The 14,107-nt window shown below is 32.3% G+C and overlaps 1 protein-coding gene across 4 annotated transcripts; it reads left to right on the top strand.

Annotated features, from left to right (window-relative positions):
- Window positions 1–1,786: 1,786 nt before the first annotated feature.
- Window positions 1,787–9,915, top strand: LOC123920519 (serine/threonine-protein kinase BSK1). 4 transcript variants are annotated; one of them, XM_045972783.1, is made up of 8 exons: window positions 1,787–2,527; window positions 2,928–3,061; window positions 3,458–3,563; window positions 3,660–3,745; window positions 5,277–5,465; window positions 8,917–9,081; window positions 9,163–9,276; window positions 9,366–9,915. In XM_045972783.1, exons 1-8 carry the CDS (start codon window positions 1,942–1,944, stop codon window positions 9,618–9,620), a joined length of 1,635 nt encoding a protein of 544 aa, XP_045828739.1. In that variant the 5' UTR covers window positions 1,787–1,941; the 3' UTR covers window positions 9,621–9,915. The 4 variants fall into 4 exon arrangements, with proteins under 4 accessions (XP_045828739.1, XP_045828738.1, XP_045828740.1 ...); XM_045972784.1 differs by having other exon boundaries at window positions 1,822–2,527; window positions 5,295–5,465; XM_045972782.1 differs by having other exon boundaries at window positions 8,917–9,276.
- The last annotated feature ends 4,192 nt before the right edge of the window (window positions 9,916–14,107 follow it).

The raw sequence follows: 14,107 nt of genomic DNA, 5'->3' as shown, positions 1-14,107 counted from the left end.
TTCTTAAAACAAAATCCATTTTCAAAAGCTAAAAAGTATAATAAATATGCGGTAATCAAACATAGTAGTAATTATGATGTCGACTAAAAATATATTAAAATCATGTGTATGGAAATAATTTGATCGAAAGAGATAATTCACCTTATGTACTTCACATATTAATTCCAGGACAATGGCTAAGAAAAAATGGAAAAAAAAAAGGAGTAAAAATTTGAAGTAGAAAAGATACTTTTTTAAATTTCAAAGTGTTTTATTTTAATTTTTTGGCGTAAATCAAATATTCTATATGTGCGACGGTAGACTAATCTTTCGAGCCTTGTGAAACCTAAATAGACGAAGACGACAAACTCTTCCTAAACATTTTAACGCTGCTACAAACTCAAACTAGTGATCAAACTCATGACATTAGTTAAGCTAGAAGGCATTGAATACACTACTTTTTTTTTACGGGTTGAATACACTACTTTTAAGATTATATTACCATATTTATTTTCTTAATCGTTGCCTTGAGCACTATTTAATATTTTTTCTTAATAAAATAGTTGAAGCTCACCCTTAACTATATGTCGATATTGTGTATTTTTTTTGACTAAATGTCGATATTGTTTTTATTTATTTAAAATTTCTTATAATACATGTATTTTAGAGGTCAATCCCCAATTCACATATTTTTGGGCTTATCTATCACTTCACAAAAGGGCTAAAGACTTGAGATAGTACATCTTAAAACTTTGATTCAATCTCATCGTCAACATCTTAAAACTTTGATTCAATCTCATCGTCAAGCTTAGATATATACTCTGTCTGTCCCTTAATATAAGTTGTTATTGAGGTTTTTCACGCATATTAAGAAAAGTTGGTAGTGTAATAAATGTGTATTTTTTGAGTATTATAATTACTAAATTGTCCTTGGTAAAAAGATTATTTGTAGTTGACTTTTCGGATTTCAATGTAAAGTAGGGTTATGTTTGAAAAAGTAATAACAAATGTGTCTAGGAAATTGTAAATGAGCTTATATTTAGGGACATATTTTATCTTTAAAAGTGTGCTTATATTTAGGGACGGAGGGAGTAGTATGTAACTTTCAAAGAAAAAACATATTTTTATACTTTTTCCTAAGAAAAACCCAATTTAAAAGTTAAAAGTAAACTACATACATGGTAATTCAAATATTGTAATAATTACATCAACTAAATATATATTAAAAGCACGAGTCAAATGAAATAGTAGTAGATGAAGTTGACTCTTACTTTTTTATATTTACGGCGGTTCTTAAATTTCTCTAAAAACATTTCAAATGTCAATAATATACAAAATTCAAACCATTTTTGCATAACTTATTTTAAAATTTTAATAATAGATTCCCTCTATTGAAAATAATCTTATTTAAAACATATTTAACGCTAAATATAAATATATGTTAGGCCGAAATTCAAACTTTAACGTGTCGTACTTTGAAGTCTAATTTTTTCTTTCTTTTCTTTATTATGTTTCATTTTTTTTTTTTGACAATTTTATTATGTTTCATTTATGAAAGATTGGTTGTAGACAGTTGTTCTTAAAGAAGTTAATTTGAGGTAAGTAAAGATCAAAGATGGTAAAAAAGGATAAGACAAATAAAATTTGGTAATAAAAAGGATGTACTCCACTCCACATAAACTAAGCTGGGAAATCATTATTATTACTGCAATCAGGAGCTGAGAACTTTGAGTGTAGGGTCCCCTTTCCAAGTCAAAAAAAGTAAATAATTTTTTTTAAAAAAAATCCACAGTAGATTTGGAAAGTTAACTAAACAATTGCACAAAAAGAGAAAATCAAGGTGAACACACACAAAACAATTTTCACACAAGACACATAGTATAATCAATCATTAATTTAATTAACAAAACAAAAGAAAAGAAAAGAAAATAATCACAAAGTGGTGATGATGTATGGTGTGTTATGATCTGTGATAATATATTAGCTTCATTCAATACAAGAGATAGAAAGTTAAGAGTTTTTAGAGAGAGAAACAAAATGGGTTGTTGTCAATCTTCTTTGTTTAGAAGAAGAGTAAGAGAGAATCATCATCATCCTGAAAAACAACAACAGCAACAACCCTACCATCACCAGCTTCAGCACCGTAACAACAACAACAACAACAACAATCTGAATCAAATTGATGGTGAAAAAGAATCAGCAACGGTGGATCCTTCATCTTTTACTTTCTCTGAGTTTTCATTATCAGACTTGAAAGCAGCAACTAATAATTTCAGCTCAGAGTATATTGTTTCTGAGAGTGGTGAAAAAGCACCTAACTTGGTTTATAAAGGTAGGTTACAGAATCAGAAACGTTGGATTGCTGTTAAGAAGTTCAGTAAAGCTGCTTGGCCGGATCCAAAACAATTTGTTGAAGAAGCTTCTGGTGTTGGAAAATTGCGTCATCCTAGGCTTGCTAATTTGATTGGTTATTGTTGTGACGGTGATGAAAGATTACTTGTTGCTGAGTTTATGCCTAATGATACCTTAGCCAAACACCTCTTTCACTGTATATCTATCTATCTTTTCTCTTTCAATTTATATCTCATAGTTATTTTATTAATTTATCTGTTTATGTATTTATTTTTTGTATTTGTATTAATTAACCTCTGGTTCCCGGGGGGAAGGCCCGGTAAACCAGAGTTCAGCCGCGAGGTCTGACTAAGAATAGTTCCTATCAAAAATTGAACTCGGGTTCTCCTGAATGATTCTTCTTTGGAGGAAGGGCACCTGGTAATCCAGAGTTCGGCCGCGAGGTCTGACTAAGAATAGTTCCTATCAGGAATTGAACTCAGGTTCTCCTAAAACGATTATTCCTTGGAGAGCTGATTAACCACTTGAGCCTGTTTATGTATTTATTATGCTTCAGTTGTTTGTTGATTCTGAATGAATGACTGAATTAATTTCAGGGGAAAATCAGACTATTGAGTGGGCCATGAGGTTAAGAGTTGCTCTTTATATTGCACAAGCTTTGCATTATTGTACTTCTGAGGGACGGCCCTTATACCATGATTTGAATGCTTATCGCGTTCTATTTGATGAGGTTTTTCTTTTCTTTCTATTGATTTTTACTACTTTATGTTTATTGGTTGTAATTAATTAGTTAATTGATTGATTAAGGTCCTATTTAATTTGCAATTTATAGTATAAGACTTATCATGATAAACACTTATGTAAAAGCTATTTCTTTAACAAAAGCAAGAGTTAGGTTAAATTGTTTTCGTATAATCTATATATAAGCTGTTTTCACAAGTTATGTTGGAGTGCTTTATGAAAATAAGTTGAAAACAACTTATGATTTATGAACATGTCACAAGCTGTTTTCATAAATTCATCTAAATAGTCTCACAAGTACTTATGTCAGTAGATAATCTCAAATAAATCAATTCAAACATACTAAGTAATTAATGAATCATATGTTTTTCTTTCATTCATTCAGGAAGGTGATCCACGTCTGTCTTGTTTTGGTTTAATGAAGAACAGCAGGGATGGAAAAAGTTACAGCACAAACCTTGCTTACACACCTCCTGAATATTTAAGAAATGGTTCTTCACTAGCTCTATTGTCCCCCTTTCATTCTTTGTTCTATGACACTAACTAATTGCATTGTCTCTAATAAATATCTCCCTTTATTTTTGCAGGAAGAGTCACTCCTGAAAGTGTCATTTACAGCTTTGGAACAGTTCTTCTCGACCTACTCAGTGGCAAGCACATCCCTCCTAGTCATGTAAGTTTCTTCTATGTGCTCTTCTTCTTTAACTCCTTTTTTGCAAACTAGTTACCCTCAGCCTAAAACTCGTCTCCACGTAAATTAAATGTCAAGTATTAGTTTTCTCAAGGAGTAGTAATACTTGGCCTCACAAAATGGATTTAGCTCCAACCGATTCATGGCGTTAACATATGTAGAATGAAATTTCTAGCTATGCATTTTTTCTACTTTATGTTGAATTTCAATTTTCAGTATTGATGTTGCATTTGAGTCCCACATTGCCAAGGCTAATGCGCTGTGCAATGTAATATGTGCTCGACTACCCTCATCCTTTAACCTAGCTTTTGGGAGTGACTTCAAGCCTAATTAACATAAAGTTCCAATTTATTTCACTAAGCCTCCTTAACTACCTAACATAGAATAAAAATTACACTTATTTTTTAACTGAAACTTTTTTGTCTTAAATAGTATGCCTACTTGAGTACAAAGCCTATGAATATTATTGGTTGTTATGAATTATGACAATCTTTACTTTGTGGCGTTGAAGTTATGACTGTATTATACATGATATTACAATGTTGTTCAATGCATGTACTATGATTTTCTATGAAATTCTTTCAGTTAGATTGATACTTAGTAATAATATGGAGAAATTGCAATCACCCCTGAGATATGTCTAAATAATATATCCACCCTCTCTGTTTGGTATAAGACATTGAACTTTCCTCGATGTTTTTGAAATAGAGTGGGGTGTCGTTTAAACATACTTGAGGGGATCTCCTTGCAATTTCTATAACCAATAAGGGTGGTGTGGTGAGTGTTTTTTCAAATCTAAAAAGGGTTTGTGTGTTTGTTATGTAAGCATATTTCAAGGTGAGTGAGATTTCATCTATCTAATAATATTTGAAGTTGCTATTACTATGATATGTACCGATGTTTAACATTAAGGACAAAATTTACATCCAGTTTCTTATATCATTTCCATCAAGGTCATACAAGATTGTGAATCGGAGGATCGTAACACGGATCATAAGATCCTGCCAATTTCACAAACTCATATATACATGCATATAAAACAACATAATTAAGTAGAAAAATTTCAAAATACATTCAAAATTCTAAATAAAACTCAAATGTTGGATTATAAAATTCACAGCATAAAGTCATAAATACCACAAACAACTAAGATTCATACCAAAATTGCGATTCAGTCTATTCATGAACATGCACAGATCCATCAAGATCGTATACTCGCACGATTTCACCTGATGACTCGCGATCTTGATTACCTTGATTGCCGTCAAGTTCTGAATCAAACTAATTCATGTTGTAGTTCTTTAATATTCAACACCAAATTATAATTGAAGGTTATTTAATGTTAAGAGAATGTCCACATGTCATTCAATTTGGGAACTTGATGATAATGATATAAGGAACTTCATCCAAATTTTATCCTAACAATGGTGTGTATTTTATTATTTTCTTACTCAGACTTGTTCATTAGTTTTTTTTATTGGTGCCATATGGAATTATCTGATTCTGTTTGCAGGCACTTGATATGATACAGGGAAAAAACAACATGCTCTTGATGGATTCTCATTTGGAAGGAAAGTTTTCTACAGAAGAGGCAACAGTAGTTGTCAATCTTGCCTCTAAATGTTTGCAATATGAACCGCGAGAACGGCCTAATACAAAGGATTTGGTCACAACGCTTGCTCCATTGCACACAAAACCCGATGTAAGTATCCTTTCTCTTGTAAAACCAACATACTTTTGTTACCTGCTCAGTATTCCTCTATCACTTAAATAAGCAATTATGTTGGATGTGTAAGTTCTTTAATATCTAATGTTCAAATTATATGACTTCAAATATTAGATTTTTGGGGAATTTTTGTGTGTAATGCATACAACTTATTATTTAGTACAGATTGGATCAGTTTTAGATTCAATCTAGTCGTCTATGGTCTCAAGTGCAGTTTTGCCCTTTTTTTTTAACGCTGATGCGATCTGGACAATCTCTGTACCATCCTTCCTATATCCAGTTCTAGATGGTGCTTGACCTGTATTTTGTCCAGGCACCCTTTCTTGCCACTTGGTTATTATTTTTTCATTTTTTTTAAGTGTGGTTTTAACAATGCTTTAGCTTGATTAAGAGTGTTAGGTATATGATAATAAATATCCCATACTATCTTGATTTTATCTCATACATAATTTATAGCATCTTAGATTATCGCTTAGGATTAGTTTCTATATTTCCTTATAATGTTTTATATGTTTCCATATTTGATAAGGATTAGCAGGAATATAGTTAGTATACTTGTATAAATCGATGTTCGTTCTTTATCTTTTGTAGCATATATCACGTCATATTGCATCATTTACATCATATTTTCCATACCTATAATGCCAACATGGAGTCCAGACCATGTTATTCGCCTTGAAAATGTTTTCTACCGTTCATGATTTTTAGTTCGTGGAACTTGATTATCACTAAACCCATATTCTACATTTTTGTTTGATCTCAGTTTCTTTGCAACTGTTTCTGTATCAAGTCTTAGTCTCGAGATATTGTTCCATTGCATGTTTGTATTTCTGTTCCAGCATGTCTTTTCATCCACAAATTGAGTACGTCTTATCCCGTCTTCCCATATATTAGCTTTGTTTCCACCTGTCTTTTTGTTCATTGACATTCCGACATATGTGCAAAGTCTTTGATCCTTCTTCTCCCAAATGCAACCCAGGCCTTGACCTTGATGTATATGCCCTGTCCTGTCTCTGATCTCAGTGTCATTCTTCCTTGTCTCCACCAGCTAAGTTGACTCTGTATGCCTTGATACCATTGAGATTCCGACATTGGATATGGTCTGAAAGTGTTTATAAGTGGTGGAATTGCCTCACCTTACAAGCCTGTTTTATAAGTTTGAATTAGACCCAATCCAAAATTCTAAGATACTATCGGAGCTTATCTAACATGGTCCATTAAGTGACCCACTGTGAATTCGTTCTCGGGCCTTGTACACACCCTTCAAGCTAAAAGTGAATATTGTGGGGCCACTCAGGTCACGCTCTAAGTGTCCTGTCTTGGGTGTGAGAGGTGTGCTGGGAGTTCCATATTCCAAGAGATATGACCTGAATTTTTTTATAAGTGGTCGGCATTCCTCACCTTACAAGTCGGTTTTGTAGGGTTGAGTTAGGTCCAATTGAAATTCTAAGAGATACTTTTGTTTTTTAATTCAAGTAAGTTGTCTCCACACCCGCTTGGGTTTGAGGGAAGATGTTTTCCTTATCTAAGAATCTTATTGAATTTAAATAAGCTCAAAATAGCATATTAGTAGATATAGTTTTTTTCTTTCTTTCTTTTCATTAGCTGATTTGAGTAATTTATTGGATAAAGCTCAGAGAGCTTATAGGTATGTGATGAACTATTTTAATAAGTTTAAACAAACATCTATGTTTGTGTTTATATTATAAGGTAATTCCATATAAGCTCTTTCAGATGCTCCTAGTTGGAGAGTTGAGAGGAGAAATAAATAACGTTAGAGACAAGCTTCGGAAGCACATGGTCTTCTATTTTGCAGAACTAAAACAGAGTATATGGAATGCAAGGTTGGTTTGAGACATGCAAGTCCTGACTTAGCTGTGAAATAGAATAACATACCATGTCATAAGTCTAACGGTTCAACTACATAGAATCCATCATACAAAATGATCGGTATATAGAGATAAATGTGAACCATAGGAGCCAGAAGGGTGGACGAAATGGAGAGTATCTTACTTGTCATTTATGAAATAGAAGTACCATAAAGCTATAAGGCCTTGTATGAGACTAAATGTTGGACGATAAAGAAACAGTAAGATGGTAAACTTAGTGTTCTAGAGATGCAAATGTTACAGTGGACACAAATGCTTTAAGTAGCCCTTATTATAGAAAAGATGGTAGACTCCCATCGAACATGATTTCGGCATGTGTGGGTGATACATGAATAAGTACAGATAATTATGATATAGACCAAATGGAGGACAGTTCGATAATTAGAGTTATAGGAAAATTAAGGAAAATAGCAGGTCAAACCGTTTAGGAGATTCAGATATAAATGGTCTGCCATTTTGGACTCGATAATGATAGAATAGATCATTATGGGATAAGGCTTTGGTAGTGGTTTTTTGTATTCCTTCCATATAATGACAATTTTAAATTGTTTTTGGTGATAATGCAGTTGAACTTGAACTTGGGTGGTCTCTGCGATTATGGTATTTTTAGGCCAAACATTTTTACTTACTTTAAATTATATAATATCTGATAAGGGTTTTGTGTATAGTAGAATAAGATGGATTGGACATGTCCGACGATATGTTAGCCTAAGTTCTCAAATAGCCTAAATAATCTGTATCTGATAAGGGTTCAGAATATTCTGAGTTACAGTACATTACTGAGAAATAAAATTGGTAAATCTATCAAAAAGCAGGCATATAAAAAGATATTGACATGTCGTCTTTCTTGTAGCTATAGACATTAACATGTGATATCATCCTGAAACAGTGCCATGTTACTTACGAGAAACCTGTTATGCATATATCTTGCCACTTGTTAGACTTGATGATTCCAAGCTTAGGTTATGTCTTACACCTGGACCTGATTGAATAGTTGATTGCTGCCAGTTCTATATATTTAATGTCTTTGACTGCCCATCTGACTTGAGGCCAGCGTAACTCTGAGTTTACTTTTATTTGCAACTTAAAAAATCTCATGCCAGTGCATGTAAGATATGTCATTTCCATGCCAGTACATTCAAGGCCTTGATCTTTATATTGCCATCGGATAACATTTTGTTATCTATCTTAAAATTTTAAATTTGGATTCATGCTTTCTTACAAGAATATATTCATTTAATGCAAATCCCAAGCTAATTCTATGCAGTATTGGATGTGGCTAGACGATGTTCTTCCATGTTTTTTTGTATACTATTGTCGATTTGTCATGTATGCAACTGTTTCTATTGTCTTCCCTCCTTAGCATATATTTCTCAGTGTAGATGATGAACTAAAGGTACATATTGCCATATTGGGCTGTTGCAATGCAAATATCTTCTCACTTTATGGATACATAACCTTGTTAAATGGCAATTTAAGTGTTTAAAAGGGATCAAAACAACAATACTTCTAGTTGATTATTGTTATGTGTGATTTAGGTTCGTTCTCACATCATGCTTGGAATTCCAAAGCAAGAAGAAGCTCCATCAACCCCACAACGTCCTCTTTCAGCAATGGGCGAGGCTTGCTCAAGAATGGACCTCACTGCAATACATCAGATCTTGGTTGCAACCCACTACAGAGATGATGAAGGGACTAATGAGGTAACTGATGGTGCGGTTGTTTTAATTTTACTACTTTTAGTTGGATGCTATGCTATAAGATTTGAATTTGGATTGGTTCAGTTGTCGTTCCAAGAGTGGACTCAACAGATGAGAGATATGCTGGAGGCAAGGAAGCGCGGAGACTATGCATTCCGTGACAAGGATTTTAAGACAGCCATTGATAACTATTCTCAGGTGCAATTCAGCACTTGTTTGAAATGTTCAATGATTGTAGCTTAGCTGTGTACTTGTTGGTTATTCTGAAATTTTTTGCTTTTATGCAGTTCATTGATGTGGGAACGATGGTCTCTCCCACAGTTTTTGCAAGGCGCAGTCTATGCTACCTGTTATGTGATCAACCAGATCCTGCTCTACGAGATGCAATGCAAGCACAATGCGTATATCCAGACTGGCCCACAGCTTTCTACATGCAGTCTGTTGCTCTTGCAAAGCTGGACATGCACAAGGATGCAGCTGACATGTTAAATGAGGCGGCTGCATTAGAAGAGAAGAAGCAAAGAGGAGCAAGAGGATCATAGTTTGTATACAGCGTGTGGCTAATTTGAGGGTGCCAAGTTCTGTATAAAGGTTGAGCTGGGAAGTAAAATCTAACGTTTGAATCCTGAATTAAAAATGTGTCAGAGAAATACAATACTGGTGGAGTAGATAGCATATGCACTTTGTTTCACCAACTTATAGGAATCAGTCATAACCTGAAAAAAACTGTGCTTATGCACTCCAAATTGTGAAGGTGATTTTTCCATTGTTGATGAAATTTATTGTTTGATTGAGGTTATTCTAACTCTAAACTAGTCAAGGCGATTGTGTTCATAATATTTATATTTTGTTTTACCTGCATCATCTACATGAAGCAATATCATTGCATAATGCAATCTCTCTGAGTCGTTTATTATTAATGTATTTTTGGAAATATTCATTTCTTTGTATCGCACTGGTCTTTATTGCTGTTGGCAGCATACACAGATTTCAAATTGAGGGCTGTTCTGTATATTGCCAGGTAAAAAGGTAGTTTATCAAGTACTTTTCTATTTAATTTTAAGGGGAAAAGTTGAATATTATGAAATTTTGTACACGAAAGTTGCAAGAATTGAAGGCCCCGGATCGCCTGCATTATAAAAATGCCACTATTACATGTTTTCAATTTCGGTGTTAGATTTGTAAACCAACGTTCCAATTATGCAGTACGGATCTCAGTAATTTGACAGTTTGAGATCTTGACCGTTCATTTCAGATTAGACGGTTCCACATCAATTACTACTTAATTTGAAGTTTTGAACACTTTGCGCATGAGATGAATCAACCTGTATTTCCAGCCTCACATTCCCTCGAACAATTTTTTTATTTCCTGTCTTATGAAGTTTTTCGTGGGGACCTTTGACATGGACCTGCACATGTAGGATTGGCATGATTTATGTATTTTTTGTACGAAATGTTTGGTACAAAAGTACAGCTCAAGAAATGACCACAAATACAAGGTTGTAAATGTTTGGCTTCTATCCTGTTGCCGTGTTTTTATACGTTAGGTACCTTCACTTCTTTATTTTACTACTTCCATGTGTCTTTATTTCAACACCAATTTAATCTGGCTCGGGAATCAGTTCTGACATCAAGTAGTTTCAGTCTTTTTTCGATCGCAATTGCGCAGTTGCGAGGAATCGAACCGTGATCCTCCTTATCAAGTTTAACGTCAATCACCACTAAACCAACTAATAATTGGTTTAATTTTTTTAAAATACTCTATTTGGGAACTTCACATTTGAACGAGACAAGTTTTTTACTTGTATAAACAAATTTGTTTATTACTATTAAATTAATTAATTAATAAATTTTAGAATTGAATCAAAATGACACATCACAAGTCATTTGATTTAATGATGAAGCTTATTAATTCAAAAAGATTTATCTTATTTGACATTTCTGTACTGTAGACTTAACTTTAATTCATTCAATAAGCTAAAATAGCCAAACATTACTCTATGAAAAGATCACCCACTTCTTACTATCGGGGAAAATTACATAATTAATGCAAAATAAAATAGATACAACCAACCTTAAGCACTAGACTTGCTTCTGACTTAAAATCTAACAGATCACGACAAACTCGGCATGCTATAAGAATGAACAAAAGTGGAACCAACAGACTACAAACTACTACAACAGCCAAAGAGAATAACAAATTTAGATCCAAATTAAAGCCCAGACAAACAATACTATCATCACTGTTAGTCACACAAATCTAAAATAGCTTCAAACGCAGGTTTAAATATTATACACATAATCTCTGAAGCGCAACCTAAAGACTGCCAACCTGACAAATCAGAGCTACAACCACGACCTTCGTTCAAATATAAAAAAATAAATAACACTTGAATATACTTCATTCGCCCCATAATGATTGACTCAGTTAACTGTTTCACGCATGTCAATGCATAATTTTGACGATTAATATTTTTAATTGTATAATAGTATAAACTATAAAATTTTGATATTTTTAAAATACTCTTAAGTAAAATATATAATAGAGACTCTACCACAAGAATCAAAGTAATCTCTTTGGCTCTTGCTTTTGGAGCTAGTGGAAAACCAACCTTGTCTTCGTCTTCTTCTTCTGCCTATAAACAAACATGCATGTACCTAGCCTAATATATGATGAAGTCATTATTAGTTGCATGGTTAACACGTGCATTTTCTTTACATAATAAAGAGAAAACAGCTACAATTTGGAAATAAGAAAGGAAAGTGGTCTGCTTTTTGTGTCGCTATTATATATACAGTCAAATTGAGTATGGCAAATTCCCACTAAGAAAGTGGATATGTCCCTTCTCTTATTGCCTCTATGGGCTTTTTATTTTAATAAGATGGAATAAGTAAGTTAGTTTTATCTAGAGAATTAGCACATATATATGTTCTTAATGCATTCTAATTCGAAAGTATATATCAAAATATATATAATAAGATGCATACTCCCACTATTCACATTGACAAAACATAATAAACAAGTACTACTTGTTTTGTATAACCAATAAATTTCTTTTCTGGCATTAACTAATTCGTAGGCAATGCGTAACTCTTGTAATTTAGAGTTTGATTGTGTGGTAACTTGGTAAGTAAAGTTTAGTTAAAAATTATTTTTATTAAAAATCATGTTTAAGTTCTTTCGAATAATTCGTTACAGAAGTTCATAATTAACCACTTGAACTCAATATCTTATTAAATTCACTAAATTTCATTCAACAATATATAAGTTTTTTTTTTCTTTTCCTGTTACCATTTTATAAAGACTTTTTAATGGCCATATTATATAATTAAAAGACTAACTTATCAAGAGTCAAGGCTGATAAAGAATAGGTGAAGTCTACTCTATTCTTTCATAATTTAAGAGTATTTACCTATCAACTATTGAGAATTCACAACCCTCATAAGTAGATTTGCATATGATAGCCACAATTAACTTGTAACTAACTTCAATTTCACATACATATGACTTGTTTTCATTGGTTGATAAATAAATATTTCTAAATTATGACGGGTAGTTTAGAAAAAAAATACTAAAGAATATTGTAAGAAAAAGACCGATAAATAACAATCAAATGAGTAAGTAACTGACTAAATTATTATACAAGGTCTTTATTTTTATATGAATTAGAATCAGCTGATCTGATTTAAAAATATTGAGCACTATGGAGATTGCTTTGTATTTGAGAATTTGAAGCAGCAATAACGTGTCATTATTATAAACACTAATTATAAAACACAAGTAGAACTGTGTGACATCACATGTGTGGATATATAGTGTGTCATTGAATATTTGTTGGCGTGGCTTTTATTTTACTATTGATTTCGTTTTCCTTGTAATTCTATCATCTATTGTTGTGTTGCTACTTGCTTGTACAATTGGTTTCTTTCATCATTATTAGTAAAAGAAAATTTTGCAATCGAAAAAAACAAAGTCATACGGAATAATTTGTCTTAAATAAATCAGGAACAAATCGCAAACAAAATATATAATAATGATTATTGTTTTAGCAAATTCTTTCTGAAATTTGTGTGAAAAGATTTTTAACAAAAGGTATAATTTTGTTTGTTATTAGACTATCTACACTAGGGAGAGAAAAATAAAGTTGGTGTTTTTGTTGAGTAGAGTGACTTTGATAAGCATTCTCTTCCACCGCATGACCACCTATTTTTAATATTAAAAAATTGAATTGTAATGCTATAAAATTATTACTTAGTCTCTTTTAATAGTTTTTTTAGATATATACAAAAAATAAATTAGAGATACTAAATTAGAGTGATTAATTTCTTATTAAATATTGTGGAGGCTGTTTGAATTGACTTATTTTTGAGCTTATGCAAAACAGTTTATGCAAATAAATAAGATTTTATGGTAATTTATAAGTTTTCAGTATCTAAAATTGTATTTTTATAAGTTATTATTTCATAAACTACCTTGACAAACTTATACTTATACATAAAAATTTATTTATTTGCATAAGTTATTTTGTTTATGTTGAAAAATAAACTAATTCAAACGGGCCCTATATCATGTCCCTACAAGCTTAATTAGCTCGGTTGATAGAGGACATCACATTTTATATGCATGGATCGGTGTTCGAATTCCAAACACTCCACTTAGTCTACCTTAAGTGTGAAATTCTTAACCATTATACTACCTAATAAAAAAAAAAACTACATATTATTAAAAACTATAAATAGGTGATATTTACATGCAAAATCATTTAGTAAAAAAGAAAAAAATAGAGTTCGTATCTGAAATCTTAAGAGGAGTAAACTTTGAAATCTCAGGTCAACACGACGTATCAAGTGGATGTAGCTATAGCGGGTGTGAACTAGACATGACCAAGTCATCCACCGGTGTAATGTATAGTTGTAGTTGTAGCCAATTGAATATACTAACTATACCAGTATTGTAGCCAATTGTATATATAGTGTCATTTAGAATGGAATAGAAAGCATCTTCAAATCATTTTAATCCCAAAATATT

The sequence above is a fragment of the Trifolium pratense genome, linkage group LG4, assembly GCF_020283565.1.
Source record: "Trifolium pratense cultivar HEN17-A07 linkage group LG4, ARS_RC_1.1, whole genome shotgun sequence".
Classification (NCBI taxonomy): Eukaryota; Viridiplantae; Streptophyta; class Magnoliopsida; order Fabales; family Fabaceae; genus Trifolium; species Trifolium pratense.
This window is presented reverse-complemented; position numbering and strand designations above follow the sequence as displayed.